Below are 22,656 nucleotides of genomic sequence, written 5' to 3'. Positions count from 1 at the left end.
CATCAGCACCGACGACGGAGGCCTCGCTTCCCGCCAGCTCCCCCCCCCCCCCCCCGCAGGACTCCGCCCACTGCCAGCAGGTGCCCTGCCCGGGGCCCCTCCCCTCCCCTCCCCCAGACCTCAGCGTACCTGTAACTACTGACCAAAGGCCCCCTGGTCTTCCCTACCCTGTGGGGCCCCACTCACCACGCAGATACCCGAGCCAGGGAGGCAGCGGTCTGAGTGGCCATGGCACTGACAGGGGATGCAGCGACCCAAAAAGAGACCTTTGACGTCCCGGTAGTAGCCAGGGGCGCATTCCTGGGGACGGGTGGGCATCAACAGTCAGGAAAAGAGGCGGGGCCAGCCTGGTGTGGGGGCAGCTGGGGACCCCGCTCCTGAGCCTGACCGACCACTGAAGGCACAGTCACCACCCACAAAGCCAGGCAGATGCCACGGGCTCAGGGGACCACCTCCTGTTCTCCAAACACCTCTCCCAGGCGGGCGGAGGGAGGGGAGGGGGGGTTCGGTGGATGCTGTCTGGGTAAACCGTGGACGTGGGAAGGACTGGGCACTGAACAGATGAAGACCAGCCGTGTGCACGGGGGGCCGGGCAGGGGGCAGGTGACAGCGGGTTAGCAGACGGATAAGCAAGTGGCCGGCTCAGCCTGTGGTGGGAAGGTCAGCTGCCGGGAGCGAGATACCCAGCTGGTAGGAGGAGGGGTGGACTGAGGTGGAGATGGAGGCCAGGCATGGACGCGCGGGGCAGAGCGACCGGTCGGCGGCAGCCCGGCGCCTGCCCCCGCCACCTCACCTGGCACGAGTCCCCGCGGTAGTTGGCAGGGCACATGCACAGCTCCACGTTGCTGGCCGGAGGTCCCCCGCCCACCTCGCTGGCCACCTCCAGCGCCACCCTGCGCAGGGAGATGGCCGAGGAGGTCTGCGAGAAGAGGGCGCGGATGTGCAGCTGCTCCAGGCCGGCCAGCACCATCATGAGCTCCTCGCGGGACACGGCGCTGCGCGTCTCCATGTGCCGGAAATTGCCCTGCGAGGCCGTGACAGGGCCTCAGTGCGGCCGCCGCAGCGGGGCGCAGCAGGAGCCCAGGACAGACCCTCCCGCGGGGGGTGGGGGCACGCAGGGCACGTGGGGGGGGACACGCGGTACAGGTGAGTGACGTCTGATCTGAGAGGCAAAGACTTTAACGCACGAAAGCACTGACTGCAAATGAAAAATGAACGACGAGTACGTCAAACGCAAGAACGTCTGTTCATCAGAGAAGATCTTACAGAAAGACACACAGGCTACAAGAGTACAGACTAAGAGAAGACGATCGCAGCTCTGAAGCCAGGACACAGGGTGAACCTCAAGAGTAACACAAGACCCCTCGGAAAGGAAATGGACGAAAGACACAAGCTGGTGGCCTGCAGAGGGAACCCCAGGGCCAGGCGTCAGAGGAGCTGCTCACCCGTCAGGGACCAGGGGTTTGCAAGCCAGCAGTCGGCCCAGGAGCGTAAGTTACCCCCACGGGGAACCAGAAAAGAGGTGTGCTGACGAGGGTGCCGCCCGCTCCTGGGCCCTGTTTTCTGCCACGGAGAGCAGCCCCTGCAGCCTTGGGGGCCAGAGACGGCTGCTCACCTCCACCAGCTGCAGCTCCCCGCGGTGAACGTGGCCGGGTGCCGGGTACACTGGCTCCAGGAACGCGATGCTCATCTGGTTGCCCTGGGGAGGCGTGTGGGCGGATGAGGGCCAGGAATCGGGCTGCCCGCAGTCCCGGCTTGGCTGTGCCCGCTGCCCGCCCTTGCCAAGACCACCCGGTGGGCCACCTGCAGCACCACGTCTGGTCTGCTCTCCGTGGGGATGAACACGTCTCCCCGCTGGGTCTCCGAGTGCAGTTCGTAGTGGAGGGTCCCGCCGTAGGACGACACCTGGAGGCCGGACAGAGGGATGCGACCTGGCCAGACCCCGTCCACGGGCCCAGAGTTGACGGCAGTGGTTCTAGGAACCCTATCCCTCCCTGGACACCAGCATCCTCACTGCCGGCCCCCCCAGGCCTCCAGGAGGTCCTGGACACCCTCCGGGTGCCCTCCCAGGGGCCGACTGGCCTGCTCACCCGGTCCCCCAGGTAGGAGGGCGGGGCCTGCCAGTACAGCTCGGGGAAGGCCTCAGGCACGCGCCGCAGGTCCACGCGAAGCAGTGTCGCCTCCGCCTGCCGGGGCACCACCTGCCGGTCACCACTCAGCAGCGTCCAGCCCTCCATGTCCACGAACTGCAGGGCACGTGGGTGGGAAACACAGGCGCATGCCCTCGCGTATCACAGGGCCCCGTCCTACGTCTCAGACCCCCTCCCTGAGTCCCCTCCCGTCCTGCCCGCACACCTCCCGGCGGGCGTAGGCGGAGCTCCGGCAGCGATCCGTGGCCCCGAAGCAGAAGCAGCGGGTGCAGCCTTTCGGGTTGGCAACGTCCAGGGAGAATGTCCCAAGGCGGCACTGGTCACACCGCGGGCCCTGCACGTTCTCCTGGGGGCGGGAGGGCACGACAGGGCAGGGTGGTCAGCTGTGTGCCCGTGTTGGCTGTCACCCCACAACTGGGCTGACTGTCCCAAAGGTGCCAGGAAGCTCCAACCTCCCAGAGAGAACGAAGGTCCGCTGAGCAGACAAGACGAGGGACGGGGTGGGGTCGTGTCGGCAGGTCTGGCCCCAGACCGCCCTCACCTTGCAAGAGCACTGGCCTGTGAGGGGGTCGCATGTTCCAGGGGCAGAGCCTGCTTCGTGGCAGTCGCAGGGGCGGCAGCTGGGGAAGCCGTGGAACCCGGGAGCACAAGTGTCACAGCGGCGTCCGGCCACGTTGGGTCTGCACCTGCCGTGAGGGTTCAGGAGCCGCTGGGCCTCTCCTCCACCTGGCCCCTCACACTGACACGAGAGACCAGAGGTGCCCCCCACCAAGGTGGTGCCCCCCCTGAGCGCCGGGGACACTACCAGGGGCTGGATGGGTTCAGGGCTCAGTGGCAGGTGACCCGGGACTGCCCCGAGGCCACGGGGACCCGCACCCTGGTGCTCACTTGCACTGGCCACTGTCCACATCACAGGTGGGGTCCATGAGTTCCTGGACGCCGGGCCCCGAGCAGTTACACTCCTCACAGCCGACCAGGGGGTGGCAGCCAAAGGTCTGCGGCTGGCAGATGACGCAGTCGGGTGGGACGGTGCGCGGCGGGCAGATGCACTGGCCCGTGAGCTCGTCACAGAGGCGGCCGCTGCAGTCACAGGCTGTGGGGCGCGTGCACAGGCCCCGGTCAGGGGACCCGATGGCAGACCTGGGGACGCTGAATGGCGGGTGGAGGGGGCGAGGCCACCCTACCCCCAGCCTGGTTCCACCCAGCTCCGGGCCCCAAGCCCCAGGCAGCTCCTCTGACGTGGCGTCAGCTGGGCAGAACTGCTGTCTAGTCCCCGGAACCTCCTGTAAGGCCTGGGCCCTCGCAGACAGGACGTGGCAGGGCCGGTCCACCAGGAACGTGCTCCTGGCCACTGCTTCCTGGAGGCACCCCTGGACGTTCCCGCGGACTGGGGTACTCACGCCTGCAGCTGGGGAAGCCCCAGTAGCCAGTGGCACAGCGGGAGCAGTCACGGCCTATGACGTGGGCGCGGCAGGGACACTGGCCCCCGAAGGGCTCACACGTGGGTCCCGCGGCGCCCACCTCATGGCAGCTGCACGGCCGAGCCCCGTTGTTATAGAAGAGGGAGAGGGAGGTGGCGGCGTTGCGGCAGAAGGATGACGAGCTGGAGGAGCTGGGGTGAGGGCGGGTGGTGAGGCCAGCTCCCAGCCCGGCCCCTACCCTGCTGCCCCCGGCCCCGAGCCCGGCCCACCTGACGTGGTAACCGTGGGTGGCGCACTGGCTGATGAAGTCGTAGGATTTGTCCAGGGGCTCCTCCTGGAAGTAGCTGGGGCTGTAGGCATCTTCGGGGACCACCAGCACATACTCCTAGAGCATCAAGGCCTGGTCACCTTCCCGCGGGCCCAGCGAAGGGTCCAGGTCGGGGGTGGGTGCCGGAGCCCACCGGCAGGGGCCGACGCCAGGGCTTCTCTGCCACAGGCCAGGGTCTGGCCGGGCAGCTAAGGAAGCGGTGACGATATCACACCCTGGCCCGGGGCCCCAGCCAGGCTGCCAGGTGCTGGGTCCCTCCTGGGGGCCACTCAGAGGGGAGGCCAGCCTCTGTGGCCAAACGGAAGCTTGGGGAGTGTGAGGAAGGGCCCAGGCTCCTGGCACCCCGTCCACCCCTTTTTGCCAGACGCCTCCCTCTCCAGGAAGGCCACCCTGACCAGCAGGGCCCCAGGGAGCTGCTGGGCAATATCTTGGCTCCTGGACCCCCTCAGGAGCCTCTCGTGATGGGCCTGGAGGTCCCCAGAGGCTGCTGCCCCTGGCACCTGGCCCAGGGTTGGGCCGCGGCAAGCAGGGGACACACTCTGGCAGAGCGACTGACAGTGGTACGACAGGTGGAGGACGACTACCAGCCCGAGAACTCACCAGCCAGAGCCAGCGGCCCTCGGGCACACGCACGGTCACAGTGAGCTCACTGTCGGTCACGTCCAGGACGGCCCGGCCCTCACACACCACCAGGGTGCGGCAGCCGTAGGCGTGCGGGCAGAAGCTGGCGTTGGCATGGCCTGGAGGTGAGGAAAGGCAGGTCAGTGGTCCCAGCACACACACAGCGCCTCACCCCAGGCTTGGGACACTCCTGGAGTCACCAGGGAGGAGAGGATCCCAACGACAGCACCCACCACCGAGGACCATGCCATCCCTGAACAAGACACACGTGTGTGACCCGCCTGGAGACCCACGTGGCTGGGCCCACTTGTGCTACGTGAATCGGCTGTGGTCACACACGAGGCCCCACGAGGTGCAGGTTCCCGGGCTCGTCAGAGCAGAATGCAACAGACGTGCACGGACCCGGGTCCCACAGCGAGCCCTTGATCACCCAAGCACAGGACGGGGTGAACTCTGAATCACAGCACAGATGTGAGGGGCAGGGCCTGCCACACACAATGGGCCCTGGGGCACCTCATGTGAGAGCTGATGGCAGGATATACGGCACGTGGCCCTGTCACAGCCAGACAGCGGGCACCGAGCCACGGCCCCTGTGAGCTGTGGACCCAGCACGCGCCCCATCCACGTCATGTGTGGTATCACGCGATGGGCCGTGTGGACGAGACCCCCGAGAGCCTCCTCGCCCCGGGGTCCACCCCTCTGCTTACCCTGCCAGACACGACCCCCGTTGATGAGGACCTCCACAGCGAAGGTGGGGTGGGCCGGCTGGTAGCCGTGCAGCAGGAAGGCGTAGCGGCCCAGGGCGGGCACGTGGGTGGTGAAGACCACGGTGCCCTGTGCCGGGGGGAGCAGCTCCGGTGAGTGGGCAGAGATGCAGGAGTATCAGGGGCTGTAAGTCCCACCCCAGCCACCCACCCCGGCCCTGGCCCCGGCCCCGGCCCACACCTGGGGGTGGCGAAGCAGGGTAGGCTCCACGTCGGGGTCCGCAGCGGTTGGGGGCCGGGGCTGGGGCCCGGGCGGGGGCGCGCCCGGCGTGAGCTCCCGAGAGTGGGTCAGCGGGAGGCCGGGCGGCAGCGGCAGCACCTGGCAGTCCCTGAGCACCACAGGCTGCGGCGGCTTCGGGAAGCGGGAGGGCAGGCAGGCGGCACTGGGGGGTGGGGAACACAGGGGTGAGTCCCCGAGTCCCGGCCACCGCCCCGCCGCCGCCCTGGGCTCCCGCCCCCGGCCCCACCACCTGCTGGGGCTGAAGGCGCCGTGACTGCTAATGCAGCGGACGCGGGGCTCCACGAACTCTGAGCTGAAGGTCTCCGCGGGCACCAGGGTGGCACTGTGCTGCAGAAAGGGGACAGGTGTGGGTGTGGCAGCAGGAGCGGCCCATCCACACCCGCACCCAGGCCGGTCCTGCTCTCTGCACCGAGCCCCCGGCCCCCACTCCGCCTGCCTCTCCTCCAGCTGCACAGACCCCAGCCCTCGGCTGTGGATTCTGGGCCTGCAGCACCTCCCAGCTCCCCCGGCGGCCGTCCTTCCTCCCACTGCGCTCCACCGCCCTCTGTGGTCATAGGGCTGGGGACCCGGCACAGGCGGGCGCTCAGCGAGCGGGGGTTCGTGAGCAGGCGTCTCTGTCCTGTACCGTCTACCACGGCGAAGAAACGTGTGTGACAGATACGGTAAAACGCGACACCTCAGGGGGTCTAGAAAAACCCGACAGCGAAGACAGAATACCACGTGACCGTGGCGACAGCTCCATCCATCCCTACCATGGCGTCGGCCAGAGGCAGCACAAAGGAACACCTGTGTGACTCCAATTATAGAAAGTTCCAGAATAGGCAAACTAGGCGGTGCTGTCAGTGTCTGGAGCCAGTTACCCTGGCCGGGGCGGGGTGGGGGTGGGGGTTGGCTGAGTGGTGTCAGGGGTGGGGCCATGTTGCTTCCTGGCCTGGGTACTGGGCTGTGGGTACAGCTCCATGGAGAGTCTGAAGTGCCCCAGCCCACGACTACAGCGCCGCGTGTGCAGGAGGGCAGAACCGCAGGGGTTCCGATGTCGAAAACTTAGGAGGAAGCAATGTAGCACGCGTTACTTAGCAACGTGGAAGAAACGGACGGACTCTGGAAAGTAGAATGAGAAGTGTGCAGGTGGGGCGTGCGACTACGCTTTGTTGTTGCAAGTCTGTTTTCAATATTTGACACTTTCATAAAAATACGTGCATATGATACCCTGATAAAACTTTTAAAGGCCTAGGGAAACGTAACAGTGAGACTAGGTCATACTCTGATGAGAAGGACGTCACCTATTTTGTCACTTACTGAATAAACGCGCGTGCTTGGTTCTGGGCATTGAACTAACGGTTAATATTGCCCAGAACATTGAGCCTTGGGATTTGATTTTCAACTCCGTGAAGCTGACACAGAAGCAAGTTACGGGCTTCCCTGGTGGCACAGTGGTTAAGAATCTGCCTGCCAACGCAGGGGTCATGGGTCTGATCCCTGGTCTGGGAAGATCCCGCATGCCGCAGAGCAACTAAGCCCGTGCGCCACAACTACTGAGCCCGCATGCCACAACTACTGAGCCCACATGCCACAACTACTGAAGCCCACGTGCCTCGAGCCCGTGCTCCACAACAAGAGAAGCCACCGCAACGAGGAGCCCGCGCACCGCAACAAAGAGTAGCCCCCGCTCGCTGCAACTAGAGAAAGCCCACGCGCAGCAACAAAGACCCAATACAGCCAAAAATAAATACACACGTTAAAAAAAAAAAAGAAGCAACTTACCACAGCGATAGCAAATCCCAAGCTTCAGAACCCACGCTGTGTGGACCCCATCCTAATTCGGGGCCACGAGGTGGTGTGTTTTTGTAAATTATACCAAAAAGCAGCCTTTCGTTCAGATTGCTCTTCCTACTCTGACTCCAGCGCATCACGGTCCCCTTGTGTGACCGTGAACGTTATTTATAAATAAATTTACATCTCATACCTACAGGGAGAAAACCCTGCAGGAGGAGGATTCTGGAAGAACCTCCACCCGATGTGAGCTGAAGGTGGCACTGGTGATGGGTACCCAGGCTCATCACATTCTTCTACTTTTGCGTGTGTTGAAAATCTTTGGAAAGACCTAACCCCACAGGGGGGTCCTGCGGCCCATGCAGGTGAGGGGGTTGGGGCCTCACCAGGAAGAATCGTGCGTGCTCGGCTGTGAGCCGGACGCTGGCCTCCGTGTCCAGGTGGAAGACCGCCAGATGGCGCTGGGCATCCAGGGCGGTGCCCCTGCACAGGGTGCTGGGGGGCGGGCAGGGGTGGTCAGTGGGTAGGGCAGCCCTGGAGCCCAGAGCCCTCCACCGGCCCCCAGGCTTGAATCCTCTCCCCACTCGCTAGACACCTGTATGGGCAGGGGTGGAGGGTGAGCGCCCCCTGCTGGGGGGCCCGCTGGGGGGTGTGCACAGCTACGTCCACCTCCTGGCGGGCATCCTCATTGGCATACTCCACCACCAGGGCATAGGGGCCTGGCTGCGTCACCGCCACCTGAAGCTGGACGTCCACCTGGGGGGACAGGGCAATGTGAGGCCCCCGCCCCAGCCCCCCACCTAGAGAACAGGACACTCCTGAACATGGCCCTTCCCATCCCCTCCCTGCACAGCCTCGTCCCCCATCTCAGGGCCTGTGTGCCCGCCATCCCTGCTGCCTGGGGCACTCCCACGGCCACTCGGCTTCCAGCTTCCACTTGCTCCGAGCCCCCCCCCCCGCCCACCCGTGGCCCGCCGGCTTCATCACTGTAGAGTGTCCAGTGCCTGAAGTGAACCAGTGACTTGCCACCTCCTCACAATAAGCTGGAGGGCTGGGCCATCTGTACCCCATGTACGGATGAGGCCCCGAGGCACCGACTCCCAAGGTTAGAGCCCCAGAAGGCAGCAGGTGCTACCCGAGCCGGCGGGCTGGCCTTGTGCCCCCGGCTGTGCCACCATGCTCTGCCCGCCATCACTCTTGCCCTGCGCCTGGGTCCTGTCACTGCAACGTGGACATCCCCTCCCCGCCAGGCCATGGGCACGTCTCCCCAAGTCTTGACCCCGCCCACCCCCGTGGGGTCCCGGGGACACGCACATCTGCGCCCTGGCAGGCGACCAGCAGCGGGTGGGTGGGGCTGAGCTGCTCCGTGGGGCAGGGCCGGGGTAAGCTGTTGCCGTGGCGACACAGGGCCTCAGGCCCAGCGGCGGAGGGGAAGCCGTCCAGGGGCAGGTGGGTGTAGAGGAGGCAGCTGGGGGGGCGCACAGTCTGGTGAGCATGGGGCAGGCGGCCTGAGCACGGCAAGGGTCAGGCCCGCCCCCACCCCCACCGGCCGGCCCTCACTGGTCCCCGGAGCGCTGTGCGTCGGGCTGGAACGTGCAGGGCTCGGTCACCCGCAGCTGCAGCAGGGCCGCCTCGTAGTAGGCGCTGGGCAGCAGAGCCACGTAGTCCTGGGGGGCAGGGCAGGGGTTAGGTGCCGTGGCCCCCGCCCCACGCCCTGCCCCAGCCCGCTCAGCCCCGTCTCACCAGGAGCACCCCCTCGGCCTCCACGAGCAGGGCCCAGGCGCCGGGGTTCAGCACGAAGGGCTCCCCGAAGCCCCTCTGGGGCACGGTGACGAAGGCAGGCTCCGTGCTGGGCGGGAAGGCCACGGGCTGGCTCTGCTCTGCGCCTGGGGTGGGGACGGCAAGCCTCCTGGGCACAGCACGGCCAGCGGGAAGGGCCTGGCCTCCCACCCAGTGCGGGGGCGAGGCGCGCGTGGGGCGGGGCCCAAGGGTAGCCCCCCCGCACTCACAGCTGGCGCAGGTGGCAAACTTGCCCTGGTCGTGCATGGAGACCCGCCCGCTCACGCTCGCGGGCCCGCGGTTGACGTAGCGGAAGACCAGTCGGAAGAGGTCAGGGGAGGCCACGCTCATCCTTGCCACGATCCTGGGCTGCGGTGGGGAGGGGTGGGCGTGGAACGTCGGGGCTGCTCCTCCCGGGCCATTCCCGGCCTGGCCCTGCGACCTCAGGGGCCTGCCCGCCACTCGGCCAGCCACAGCGGGCACTCAGCCAGGCCCCACCCACCTGGATGGGTGTCATCTGCGCGTAGCCCCTCCAACTGAAGCTCTCAAACTCGAGAGGGTTGAAGCCGAAGCGCACGGCGTGGCCCTCGGGCGTGGCCGCCTCCTCCAGCTCCAGGCGCAGCTGGTGCAGGTCGGGAAGGTAGTGGTCCTGCGCCGGCCTGGCCACGGCAGGGCTGGTCAGGGCAGCTGGCATCCGGTCTGGGCAGGGCGGGCACTGGCCCTGCCCACTCACCAGGGCCCCCAGGGAGAAGCCCGGGGGGCAAGCTGCCGCCCAGCCCCCCGCCCGCCCGCCCAGCCGGGGCGGGGGCACCCACTTACTTGCTGCAGGTGGGGCCCTGGGTGCTGGGGCGGCACAGGCAGGCGCCTGTCCTCGGCTCACAGCCCTGTCCTAGAGCTCCGCCAACGTCGCACTGGCAGCCTGCGGCGGGAGGGAGCAAGTCAATGTGGCCCAGCCCCCCCGTCGGCCCCCGCCTGCCCCCGCCAGCCCCCGCCCAGCCTCGGTGCTCCACCCACTCTCCGCCAAGAGCGGCTCAGCTGAGAGACCGCCTCTCCTCCCCCAGGGGCTGCCTGGGTCCCTGGACAACAGAGGCTCTGAGTCCAGGGGCAAGGGCCCTGGGATCGGTCAGTGACGCCTGCCGCCAGGGGAAAGGGTTGGAAGGGGGAAGCACCGAGGGGTGAAACCTGCCTCCTCACTCCCACGCCCGGCACGGGTCTGGCCGGGCATCTAGAAGCAGCTCGGCAAGTGCCATGCCGTGCCCAGGCCCTGGCTGGGTCCCTGCCCCCTCTGTCCCTCTCTGGGCCTCAGCATCCCCCAGGATGTGGTCCGAGGGCCGCGTAAGCGGCCGCTTACCACGGCAGCCGAAGTAGTCAGCCTGGTCCAGCCCGAAGAAGCCGTCCTTGCAGGCCGCGCAGGTGTGGCCGCATACATGGGGCTTGCAGAAGCACTGGCCGTTGCCCTGGGGGCCGAGGGAGAAGGTGGGACCAGGCAGGGGAGGGTCCCTACGCGCGGCTCCCACGGCCCCCAATACCTGGGTCCTCAGACTCACCGGCTGGCACTCAGCAACTCCACCCAGTGTGCCCCTGGGGTCACAGCTGCAGCCTGGGGAAGGGGCAGAGTGGGCCTGAGAGCAGAGCAGGGGGCAGGAGGCCCTGAACTCCATCCTCACCCCAGCTCTGTGGAGCCAGCCCTCCCCCACCCCAGGGGTCTCCCCCAGCACCCCGACACCCACTCCGGGCAGACTCACGGGTGCAGCCCTCAGGGTTGCTAGGACTCAGCCCCCAGAACCCAGGTTTACAGCGATCGCAGCTTGGCCCCTCCACGTGAGCCCGGCACCTACAGGGGATGTGCACCTGGGAAAGGAGGAGACTGAGGGTCAGAGTGGGCCCCTGCCCTCCTACCCGCAAACCCTCAGCCCCGGAGCCCTGTCCCATCTCTGGCACGACCCTACAGTGAGGACAGAGGAGCGGCCAGGTGAACAAATGGGCTCTGGGGTTGTCATGGCAACCAAGCAGCTGAGGAAGTGATGGTCCCTCTGGAAGTGATGGCCTCGGCCCCAGAGGGCTGACCTGGGCTCACCTCAGGAAGATCATGATCGGCTGGGGCCAGGCCAGCAGGGTGGCAGGAGCCAGCTGTGGAGAGATGCCCAGGCCACCGTCATTACTCAGTCACTGACCCCGACGGCCAAGGGCTTCCCCAGGCCTGGCCAGGACCCGAGGCTCCATGGGAGCCAACACACACGCCTCCCACACATGTGAACAGGCAAGAAACCACGTGTGCCTACATGCCCTGGGCCCCGTAGCCGTGAGGGCATGTGCCCTCCCCCACCACACAGCACGCGATCATGAACCCGCAATGAGCACACACACAGGCAAACACGTGCGAACAGTCACGTGAGCCCAGAGCACGTGAACAAGCGTGAACAGACACACAGCACGTGACCACATGCAAGTAAACAGGCATGTCCAAGAGCCACGTGGAGATACGCACGGACGTTCACGGCACGCGGACACTCGTGAACGCAGCACGTGAACCACGTGAACACGCGCGCGCACAGAGCACAAGGGCGGCCGTGGAACGTGCAGCACGTGACGTGCACAGCACCCAACACACACACGGCACCAGCCTCACCTTCGCAATAGGGGAAGTTGTAGGCACCGGGCACACACACGTCACAGCGCAGCCCCGTCACTCGGGGTCGGCAGCTGCACTGCCCGCTGTGGGGGTCGCAGGCTGTGTGCAGGGAGCCTTCGGGGGAGCAGTGGCAGGCTGGGGGAGGGGGGAGGAGAGCGGGGTGTGAGTACGCGGTGGGCACACGCCCTCCCCCGCCCCCCTCCCGCCAGGGCACTCACGGGCACAGTCGGGGAAGCCGTGGAAGCCTGGGCTGCACTCCTGGCAGGTGGCACCCGCGTAGCTGGGGTGGCAGCGGCACACCCCGCCTGCCCCGCACAGCTGGTCCAGGGCACCCCGGGGGTCGCAGGCGCAGGCTGCAGAGGACTCGGGGTCAGGCCCTGGGGACCTGCGGGTGGCCCTCCCACCCCGCCCAGGGCCCCTGAGGCCCTCTGCTCACCGTGGCACTCGGGGTAGCTGTGGTGGCCCGGGCGGCAGCGGTCACAGTGGGGGCCGTCAAACTCGGGTCGGCAAGGGCAGCGGCCAGCGTCATCGCAGCCCTCGGGCAGGGTCCCTGTGGGGCTGCAGCCACACACTGCGGGGCCGAGAGGTGCACGGGGCCCTGAGCCAGGCAGGCCGAGACCCCAGCCCCCCTCCCACCCTCCACTGGGGGCGCTGCGCTCACGCTGGCAGAGGGGGAAGTGGAAGTAGCCAGGGGCACAGCGGTCGCATGCCGCCCCCTCGAATCCTGCCCGGCACGTGCACTGGCCCGAGTCGCGGTCACAGGTTCCGTCCACCACACCGGGGCTGGAGCACTGGCAGGCTGCAGGGAGAAGGTGGTCACAGAGGGGCTGGGCTCCTGGGATCCACGAGGGGACTGAGACGGGGACGGAGCTGGACTCACGCTGGCAGCCCGGGCCGTAGAAGCCCGGGGCGCAGAGCTCACAGTGCGTGCCCTGGAAGTTGGGTTTGCACACGCAGCGCCCCACCCGTGGGTCCTTCCGGCAGGCGTTGCCCTGGGTCCCAGCGGCGCTGCAGTCACAGTCTGTGGGGGGGTGGGGGGGAGGAGTCTCAGGGGCCCCGTGGACCCCAGCCGCCCACCCCCGCCCCAAAAACAAACCCCTCCCTTCTCCACAAAACTCCTTTCCTTATACTTGACACTGCACTCATGCAAAACGAAAAAGACTTTAAAAATACCAACAAGGGGGCTTCCCTGGTGGCGCAGTGGTTGAGAGTCCCCCTGCCGATGCAGGGGACACGGGTTCGTGCCCCGGTCCGGGAAGATCCCACATGCCGCGGAGCGGCTGGGCCCGTGAGCCATGGCCACTGAGCCTGCGCATCCGGAGCCTGTGCTCCGCAACAGGAGAGGCCACAACAGTGAGGGACCGCATACCGCAAAAAAAAAAAAAAAAAACACCCAACAAGGGAAAGCTGATGTTTTGGGAAAACAGTGGCCTGAGGTGAAATCAGGACCACGACACATAATTAGTTGTGTGTAATGTAGAAACCAAGTCAACTGCAGGCATTGACACAACCAGAGAGAATGCAAAAACAAAATCCTAACAAAGTGAAGAGAAAATTCTACTCTTCATAAATAATTCTGGGGATCAGGAATAAAAAAGAAAAAGTGTGCTAAATGTCTTAACTGATGCACAAAAACGGGGTAATACTATTTAATTTTTGTAACTGACGTGGAATAATGGTTCAGTATTTGTCAAAACATAAGGGTAACCTCGGGCCAGACCAGAAGACAGAAACAGAACTCGCAAACCCTTGGAGAAGAAAACACAAACCAACCAAAACACGTTTTGTTGGTCAATCCAGCAAAAGTCGGGAAAGGAAAAATTTAAGCAGGATGAGAGAAATGATACAACTGGGGCAGGTGTGACCCAAATTGACAGCAGCCACAGTCCCTCTGCCGGGCCACATCTCCTCTCACGAGATAAACCCAAAGGCATCGGTTGGACTCTTGAAGGAGAATCCAGTCATGTCCTTCTGAAAGAATGCACCTTGAACCAAGGATCTGGACAGGAAACAAAGAGCTTCCAGAAGGGAGAGTGGGTGGCACAGACACAGAGAAGGGGAGCGTGGAGCGCCCAAGGCACAAGCATTCGTGGAGACAAAGAGGGATGTTGTGTGTTGAGAAGAAGGACTTGCCTCAAGAGATGTAGCATACGCAAAGCTCGAAAAGCAGGATACGTATGGTCCAGGGGTGTTGAAAACTAAAACTATAGTAATTGGGATGAGAATTTGGCAAAACCATTGTCATAGAGAGAAAAACTGAATATACTGTTCCCAGAATGTGACAAAAATTAACAGCAGAGTGGATTTGGACTTGCCTGGTGGTGCAGTGGTTAAGAAACCACCTGCCAGTGCAGGGGACATGGGTTCAATCCCTGGTCTGGGAAGATCCCACATGCCGTAGAGCAACTAAGCCCATGCGCCACAACTACTCAGCCTGCGCTCTAGAGCCCGAGCGCTGAAACTACTGAGCCTGCGTGCTGCAACCACTGAAACCTGTGCGCCTAGAGCCTGTGCTCTGCAACGAGAAGCCACTGCAGTGAGAGAGAAGCCCACGCACCACAACGAAGAGAAGCCCACACGCTGCAACTAGAGAAAGCCCACGCACAGCAATGAAGACCCAACGTGGCCAAAAATACATAAAATTAAAATAAATAATAATTTAAAATAAATAGATAAAATCTGACCATGATGCAGTGAAACTAGGACTGAACCATCAAAATAAGGATGGAATGGAAACCTAACCAGCTGAAATGACAAACGCTGTTCTAAACAACTCGGATCAAAAGGAAAATGAAAACTGCAATGATACACTGCTTAGAAAGGAACAGCTGTGAGAACCCAGCATATCAACCCTATGGGACAGCTAGCCAAAGCTACCCTCTGAAGCAAATTTATAGCTTTAACCCAGGGTTTCTCAACCTTGGCACCAGTAACATTCTGGCCTGGATAACTCTTTCTTGTGCGGATGGGAGCTGTCCTGTGCAGTGTAGGATATTTAGCACGATCCCTGGCCCTCACCCACTAGGTGACAGTGGCACCCCACCCCCACCCCCCCCCCCCCCAGTTATAACAACCAAAGAAGTCTCCAGACACTTTCCTGCAGAATAAAATCACCCCTGATTGAGAGAAAACGCTTTAAACCTTTTGTGGATAATTAAGAAAGACTAAAAATAACAATTAATTCAAGAAGCTATAAAAATAATAAATTAAAAAAATGTACAGAAAGACAAATACTGTATGATCTCACTTATATGTAGAATCTTAACCCCCGTACCCCCGCCCAAACCCCCACCACACACACACACACAATCGAGATCATGGATACAGAAAACAGATTGGTATTTGCCAGAGGTGGGGATTGGGGGTTGGGTGAAATGGGTGAAGGGTGTCAAAAGGTGCAAACTTCCAGGTATAAAATAAACAAGTCATGGCGATGTAATGTACAGCATGGCGGCAGGAGTTAATAATAACCTGCTGCATAGTTGAAAGTTGCTAAGAGATTAGATCTTCAAAGTACTCATCGTGAGAAAAAAATGGTAATTACGTGTGGTGACAGACGTTAGCTAGACTTTCTGTGGTGATCATCCCACAATATATAAAAATACCAAATCGCGGTGAAACTAATATAATAATGTGTGCCAGTTATACTGCAATGAAAAAAAGAAAGATGGTTTTAGTTCAGAATTGTCTACACTAGGACTTCCCTGATGGCACAGTGGTTAAGAATCCACCTGCCAATGCAGGGGACACAGGTTGAAGCCCTGGTCCTGGAAGAACCCACATGCTGCGGAGCGACTAAGCCCATGCGCCACAACTACTGAGGCTGTGCCCTCGAGCCCGCGAGCCACATCTACTAAGCCCGCTTACCTAGAGCCGGTGCTCCGCAACAAGAGAAGCCACCACAATGAGAAGCCCGCGCACCGCAGTGCAGAGGAGCCCCCACTCGCCGCAACTAGAGAAAGCCCGCGCACAGCAACAAAGACCTAACGCAGCCAAAAAAATAATTTTTAAAAAAATCTTAAAAAAAAAATTTTTTTTTCCGTATTAGGAAGTAAAATCTCTCTCCCAAACTAAACAGAGAAAAACTCCAGCAGATCAGTAAGCTGCACTTTGAGAACAGCAATAAACTCAGCAAACTTCCGTTGGGTGTAAGAAAGGTAGGAAAAAAAAGAAAAAAAGAGAATAAACATAGACAAAAGGAATGAAAGGAAATTTTAAAATCAGGTACAGAACGTCGCGCATAACTTCATGTCAATACCTTCAAACAGACAAATGACAAGCAATTTGCTAACAAAATGTAAATAATCAAAACTGACTGGGCTTCCCTGGTGGCGCGGTGGTTGAGAATCTGCCTGCCAGTGCAGGGGACACGGGTTCGAGCCCTGGTCTGGGAAGATCCCACATGCCGCAGAGCCACTAGGCCCGTGAGCCACAACTACGGAGCCCGCGCGTCTGGAGCTTGTGCTCCGCGACGAGAGGCCTCGACAGTGAGAGGCCCGCGCACCGCGATGAAGAGTGGCCCCCGCTTGCCACAACTAGAGAAAGCCCTCGCACAGAAACGAAGACCCAACACAGCCCTAAATAAATAATAAATAAAAAATTTAAAACTGACTTACAATGAGGTAGAAAATAAACACACATAATAAAAGAAAAGAAAACCATCATCTAAGCTCTCCATGGGAAAACAGGTATCAGGACCAGATGGTTTTTTAAGTAACTTCTAACAAGCTTTTAAGAAATTGATAATTCCTGTGATTTTTTAAAAAAATAAATTTAGGGCTTCCCTGGTGGCACAGTGGTTGGGAGTCCGCCTGCCGATGCAGGGGACAGGGGTTCGTGCCCCGGTCCGGGAAGATCCCACATGCCGCGGAGCGGCTGGGCCCGTGAGCCGTGGCCGCTGAGCCTGCGCGTCCGGATCCTGTGCTCCGCAGCGGGAGAGGCCACAGCAGTGAGAGGCCCGCGTACCGCAAAAAAATAAAAAAAAATAAAAAATAAAATAAATTTATTTATTTGTTTATTTTTGGTTGCACTGCGTCTTCGTTGCTGCACGCGGGCTTTCTCTAGTTGTGGTGAGTGGAGGCTACTCTTTGTTGTGGTGCATGGGCTTCTCATTGTGGTGGCTTCCCTTGTTGCAGAGCACGGGCTCTAGGCGCACGGGCTCAGCAGTTGTGGCTCGCCGGCTCTAGAGCACAGGCTCAGTAGTTGCGGCGCACGGGCTTAGTTGCTCCGCGGCATGTGGGATCTTCCCGGACCAGGGCTCGAACCTGTGTCCCGTGCGTTGGCAGGCGGATTCTCAACCACTGCGCCACCAGGGAAGCCTGATAATTCCTGTGATTTTTAATCTGCTCTGGAGCATAACGAAGTATGGATTGTTTTCCAAGTATTCTACAAGATGAATTACAAAACCAAAACAAGATGGTACCAAAAAAACAACAAGGCTTTCACCCCGCCTCACTCACGAATACAGACACGAAACGTTTATGCTCAATGCTGGGTCCACAGTAGGAAGGATATTAGCAGAATTCATCCTACGGTTCACAGATTGAAAGTGAAATGCTGCACCAGCCTAATCACCAAGGGCCAGTGGAGAAAGGAGGGACTTTCAACAGTTTACACCAGGGGTTGGCAACCTTCAGTCCAAGGTGCCTGTGCCTGGTTTATAAAGTTTTATTGGAATACAGCCATGCCCATTCACTTGCACATGGTCCATGGCCACTTCCAAGCTGCAACATACAACAGCAGAGCTGAAGCTTTGCAACAGGGAACACACGGCCCTCTGAGTCTAAAACACTTACTGTCCGGCCCTTTTCAGAAAAAACCTGCTGACCCCTGCTTTACCCCACGATGAAAAACTAAACATTTAAACGTCAAAAAGAAAACCGCCAAAGAACCAAGAGATATGCAAACAGTTGGGTTTAGGGACCTCCGTTGAGATATGACCGAGTCAGACACCAGGAAGAACCAGGTCAACAGATTCAGTGAAAAAAATAACAGGAAGGGCAAATTACCCACTGGGAGAAAAGCACGTGACGCGTGAGAAACAGATCATACAGTTAATACAGAAAGAGCTCCTAGCAGCAAACGAGTGAAAAGAAAACTGAGCCACAACCTCGGATGGGAAATTCACAAGCGAAAGCAACAGGAGTCACGAAACGCAAGAGAAGATTCAACCTTGGACCTCCCTGGCGGTCCAGTGGTTAAGACTGTGCTTCCACTGCAGGGGGCACGGGTTTGGTCCCTGGTCGGGGAAGTTCTCTACATGCCGCGTGGTGTGGCCGAGAAAAAAATATATATAAATAAGTAAGCAAAATATATTCGTAAGTAAATACTTACATGTTAAAAGAAAAAAGGAAGATTCAACCTTGCAAACGAGGCAAAGAAATGCAGCCAAAACCAAGGAAATACCAAATGCCACCTGATCTAAGACACAACCAATTATAGGACACACCACGATTTGGTACTGCTGTGAAAGGAAAACGCCGGCCAATTAGACATCAATAAGCCGTCAACTGAAAGGCGCATCCCAATTCCAGGAAAACCGAAAAGTGGGAAAGTGAACCAATGAGAAGATTTCTGCGATAATGAATGTTGCCGGGTAGTGACAGCAACGCCCAACACACGTGACGCGGCTGTTGCCATTCCACCTGGTAGACGATTTTATGTCAGGAGAGCGGTTTGGCAACCTGCGGCCAAGAAGGTCCCTGAACATGCATGTCTAGTGACCCAGAGCCTTCTTCTAGGAAAGTGTGCTACAGAAGTAGTTAAGAATTCATGGAAAGCTTTAGTTGCAAGAAGGTTTACTGTAGTGTTATTTTTATAAAATCTGGAAAGAACCTAAATTTCCAAGAATTGAGAGCAGGTTAAGCAAGAGCCACATCTGTCTGCACAACGTGGAACACGAAATGATGTGTTTACAGGATGGCGTGGGTGGGAGACGCGATTACACAACAGCGCGCACAGCGCACACGGGCGTTTATAAACACAGCGCGCACGCAGGGGGGGAGAGGCTGTTTGCAGGAGATGCGATTCTGTACACCTCTCTTCTCTAGCATTCCGCTCACCTATATTTTTCAAGGTTTTCTAGCATAAATACGTAATATTTGCATGAAATTAAAAGCCACCAAGACATGGTGAACAAAACGGAAATACCCGCTCTCTGGGGGCCTGGGTGTGGCCCCTCCTGCCCCACAGCTCCAGTGGGGCCCAGGGCAGGATGGAGACCTCGGGGGACACTTACGCACAATCTGGCCGGCCGGCAGCACCTGCTCCCCCGTGTCATTGTGAGAGAAGGACGGCACCGCTGAGGAAGGAGACAGCAAGTGTCAGCCAGGCTGGCTCAGTGCCCGGCCACCCGTGTCTCTCGGCATCACTGGAGGTACAGGCAGGACGAAAGAGTCCCCCCTGGGGGCCCCCTCCCCGGCTCCAAGCCCAGCAGGCGGGGATGCTCAGGGGCTCAGGGCCTGCCCCCGCCCCCAGGCCGCGCCCTCACGGTGGCAGCGCGGGAAGCCGCTGAAGCCTTCGGCACACGCATCGCATCGCGCCCCCGTGAAGTTCGGCCGGCAGTAGCAGCGGCCCGTCAGGTCCTCGCACGTCCCGTCCGTGAAGTCCGACTCGCAGTCACAGCCTGGGCGGGGGGCGGGAAGTCAGGGAAACCCAAGTCCAGGGCTTGCAGGCCCCGCGAAGGGGCAGCGTCTGCCTCCCCAGCCTGGGAGGTGGGACGAGAGCCGTGGCCTCCCAGAGAGCCGCGAAGGCCCCCAGGACACCCCGACGTGGGCAGACCCTGCTCCTGGACACCCCTTGGAATGGCCCCGCCCAGGCCACCCCACCCGGGCCGGCCCCACTCACGGCGGCAGGCGTGGGGTGAGTCGAGCGGGTGGTCTGGGGAGCGGTAGAAGCCGGGCAGGCACTGCTCACAGTTGATGCCGGTGGTGTGATGCTGTGGCGGAGCGGGGCCGCTGAGTCCAGGGGCAGCCCCGCCCCCACGAGAGCCCGCCGCCCGACCTCACACGGACCCCGCCCACCTGGCAATCGATGCACACGCCCCCGCCCCGGTAGACGCGGTCCTGGTTCTGGCTGGCGTTGCTCCGGTCCACCTCAGGGTCGTAGTAGCAGTCGTGGGCGTGGCCATGGCAGTTGCAGGCTGGAGAGTGGGGGCTCAGCTGTCAGCACGCCTCCGTGACCCCACCCGACTAGGACCCCTGGGGCACGTCCCGCAAGCCACGGGTGACCCCAAACGTGGCCTGGCTCGGGACAGAACGTGCCACGCTGCCCGTGTGCCAACAGCACGCGTGTGAGAACACGCGTGAGCCGTGTACGTATTGTTATACACACGTGTGTATACCTGAGTATCTAGAGTGTACATGTGTGAACGTGTGTGCGTGAGTGTACCGTGTGGGCGTCGGCACGTGCAAGAGCCTGTGTGAGCGCACGTGTGAGCACCGCGCTGGCGTGTGAGCACGTGCGGGGGCACTCACACTGGCACTCGTTGGCGCTGTCCGTGGTTGCCGGCTTCCATGGCTGCTGGTTGAAGCCGGGGCAGCAGCGGTCACAGGAGCTCCCACACGTGTTGTGCTGGCAAGCGCACTGCAGCCTGTGGGGGGCACGCGGGCACAGAAAGCGCTCAGATCCGCCACGGGCCCCCAGGAACACGAGAAAGGCGGGGCTGTGCAGGGCCTTCACGGAGGGTGGGAGCTGGGGCAGGGTGTTGAGCGGTCGGCGCGGGTGGCCCCTGTCCGCAGATCAGCCTGGAGCCCTGGGCCCTTCAGGATTTAGTTCCACCACAGCCAGGACCCGAGGCCAAGTCTACGGCTTTCCTGGACCAGCTCTGAGACCCAGGTCTCGCTCAGCAGGCAGCCCTGGACTCAGCCAGACGCCCCGACGTATCCAGGGCGCCTTCCCGGGAGCGAGTGGCCAAGAACGGCTTCCTCTTCCAGCCGGGGGTGGACACCAGTCAGAGAGCTGGAATCCCGCCTGCTGTCCCGGAGAGCAGCTCCTGTTGGCTCAGTGGGCAGGTGGACAGCTGGCCGCGGCTGAGGACCGAGGCTGCAGCCACCCACTGCACAGAACCCCATCTCCGGCACACACCTCCTCAGCTCAGCCAAGGTGGAGAGCAGGAATCACAGTCCCATCCCTGGGCCGTCTGCCCCTCGGTCCCGGGTCAGCACCACAGCTGCGGTGCCGTGCAGGTCCTGAGCAGCCCCCAGGAGCCAGTCCAAGAAGAGGAGACCCAGAGCTCCAAATCATGCTCTAGCCCCTCCCCCACGACGGGCTGCAGGGCCCTGGGACTCAGCCCCACTGCTCCTTGGTGTTCAGGAAGGAAGCAGGAATAACCTGCCACAGAGAGGTCATCACAGGAAGCGCCAAGGATCTGTAACGAAGAACCTGTGGCCGGTGTTTGGTTTTTCAAGAATCTACAGAGTCAGGGCACCCCTAAACCAAGAAATTAACACAAAAAGTGGGGTGTCTGTCAAAAGCCCTTGAAAAACCACGCTGGAGGGATTCTTCCCAACCCAGGGCACACCACCATCACACGGACGAAGCCCCGCAGAAGAACCTGCAGAGAAACAACCCAAGAGGGTCAACCGACGCAACCAACAGCAGGGCTGCACCCCTGGAGCTTCATTTAATGGAGCAATTGAGTAGAAACCATAAAAAGAGAGTGTTTAGAGATTATAACCAAAAGAATCTAAGACATAATAAAAAACCACAATGCTATGAAAAAGAGGCAGATGTGACCAAAGAACCAATCAGAACTTCTATAAATGAAAAATAAAATGATTGAAATTAAAGACTCAAAGGATGGGCTACACAGTGGATCAGACACAGCTGAAGAGAGATTCAATGAACTGAAGAAGCCATCCAGAGAGCAGCTCAGGACGCAGAGGTGGGAATACAAGAAGTCCCGAGACCCAAGGAAACCACCCACGTTCCCACCTGTATAACAGGAATTCCAGAAAGAGAAAAGAGGGAGCGAGGGGAGAGCTCAGAGTCCTAGAGGGCCAATGGCCAAAAACGGTCCTGAAATAACAAAGACACATATTTTTAAATGCAAAAAGCACAACCCTTGAGCAACAGGAAATATGTCCACTACTCGACAACGCAGAGTAAACCTGAAGAGCACTGAGGCAAGGTCACAGAAACACCTAGAAGAGGCATAAAACCCACAGAGGGACCACGGTGCAGATGACGGCAGACTCTCCCAACCACCGGAAGACGCCAAGAGACTGAAATGACAGTTTCCAAGTGCTGAGAGACACGGCCAGCCATCAACCAGGAATTCTACAGCCAGCTAAACTATCACCCAAGAGTGAGGGCAGAGCAGCCATTCAAGGACTAACAGACTCTCACGGAAAGTACTAAAGGAAAAGGAAGCTGCGTCCCCAGGGATGCACTGGGGGCCAAGAAGGACAGAGAACAGGAGCTGGCAGTCAAGGTGATGGATCCACTGCTGGGTGCAGATGTCGTGCCTGGGGTTAGTGTTCTGGGACCCTGGGTCTCCAGGGAGACAACTAGTTAAATCTGCATTTGGCGAGGTCAAGTATGCCTGTTGAAGAGGGAGGGCTACCACTGCAATCGACAGAACTAGAAAAGAAATGTAAGGGTGATCACCAATCGCCACAGATTGAATGTTCGTGTCCACCCAAAATTCACATGTGAAATCCAACCCTGAAAGCGATGGTGTTTGGAAGGGGGGCCTTCGGGAGGTGACTAGCTCATGAGGGTAGAGCCCTCGTCAATGGGACTAGCATCCTTATAAGAAGACTCCTGAGAGCTCCCTCACCCCTTCCCCACTGTGAGGACACAGCCATCTATGAACTAGGAAAGGGGGCCTCAGCAGCCTCCAGAACCGCAAGAAGTAAATCTCTGTTGTTCGCAAGTCACGCGGCCTCTGGCATCTTGTTAGCCTGACTCAACTAAAACACCAATAGAGACAAAACACGTCACTTC

At 60.4% G+C, this 22,656-nt stretch overlaps 1 protein-coding gene across 2 annotated transcripts in view; it reads right to left on the bottom strand.

Annotated features, from left to right (window-relative positions):
- Positions 1–22,656, bottom strand: part of LAMA5 (laminin subunit alpha 5) — a 52,694-nt gene that overhangs the window by 12,426 nt on the left and 17,612 nt on the right. The window contains exons 7-42 of one of the 2 annotated variants that reach the window (XM_032604344.1): positions 20,184–20,299; positions 19,731–19,849; positions 19,555–19,645; positions 19,199–19,333; positions 18,947–19,009; positions 12,590–12,730; positions 12,371–12,508; positions 12,146–12,280; positions 11,928–12,062; positions 11,707–11,844; positions 11,155–11,207; positions 10,823–10,928; positions 10,625–10,677; positions 10,429–10,534; positions 9,897–9,996; positions 9,580–9,736; positions 9,308–9,446; positions 9,042–9,184; positions 8,859–8,965; positions 8,613–8,766; positions 7,894–8,054; positions 7,685–7,793; positions 5,755–5,852; positions 5,466–5,667; positions 5,228–5,354; positions 4,500–4,639; positions 3,841–3,956; positions 3,551–3,762; positions 3,039–3,243; positions 2,692–2,836; positions 2,356–2,496; positions 2,091–2,246; positions 1,804–1,905; positions 1,616–1,699; positions 794–1,024; positions 187–300 (exon numbers count right to left, since the gene is read on the bottom strand). In XM_032604344.1, the coding sequence (XP_032460235.1) occupies positions 187–300; positions 794–1,024; positions 1,616–1,699; positions 1,804–1,905; positions 2,091–2,246; positions 2,356–2,496; positions 2,692–2,836; positions 3,039–3,243; positions 3,551–3,762; positions 3,841–3,956; positions 4,500–4,639; positions 5,228–5,354; positions 5,466–5,667; positions 5,755–5,852; positions 7,685–7,793; positions 7,894–8,054; positions 8,613–8,766; positions 8,859–8,965; positions 9,042–9,184; positions 9,308–9,446; positions 9,580–9,736; positions 9,897–9,996; positions 10,429–10,534; positions 10,625–10,677; positions 10,823–10,928; positions 11,155–11,207; positions 11,707–11,844; positions 11,928–12,062; positions 12,146–12,280; positions 12,371–12,508; positions 12,590–12,730; positions 18,947–19,009; positions 19,199–19,333; positions 19,555–19,645; positions 19,731–19,849; positions 20,184–20,299 (4,672 nt within the window). The remainder of the gene's footprint in view (positions 1–186; positions 301–793; positions 1,025–1,615; positions 1,700–1,803; positions 1,906–2,090; positions 2,247–2,355; positions 2,497–2,691; positions 2,837–3,038; positions 3,244–3,550; positions 3,763–3,840; positions 3,957–4,499; positions 4,640–5,227; positions 5,355–5,465; positions 5,668–5,754; positions 5,853–7,684; positions 7,794–7,893; positions 8,055–8,612; positions 8,767–8,858; positions 8,966–9,041; positions 9,185–9,307; positions 9,447–9,579; positions 9,737–9,896; positions 9,997–10,428; positions 10,535–10,624; positions 10,678–10,822; positions 10,929–11,154; positions 11,208–11,706; positions 11,845–11,927; positions 12,063–12,145; positions 12,281–12,370; positions 12,509–12,589; positions 12,731–18,946; positions 19,010–19,198; positions 19,334–19,554; positions 19,646–19,730; positions 19,850–20,183; positions 20,300–22,656) is intronic. The other variant, XM_032604345.1, reaches the window with a different exon arrangement.

The sequence above is a fragment of the Phocoena sinus genome, chromosome 15 (genome assembly GCF_008692025.1).
Source record: "Phocoena sinus isolate mPhoSin1 chromosome 15, mPhoSin1.pri, whole genome shotgun sequence".
Lineage (NCBI taxonomy): Eukaryota > Metazoa > Chordata > Mammalia > Artiodactyla > Phocoenidae > Phocoena > Phocoena sinus.
The sequence above is the reverse complement of the archived record's forward strand: the minus strand, read 5'-3'. Positions and strand labels throughout refer to the sequence as shown.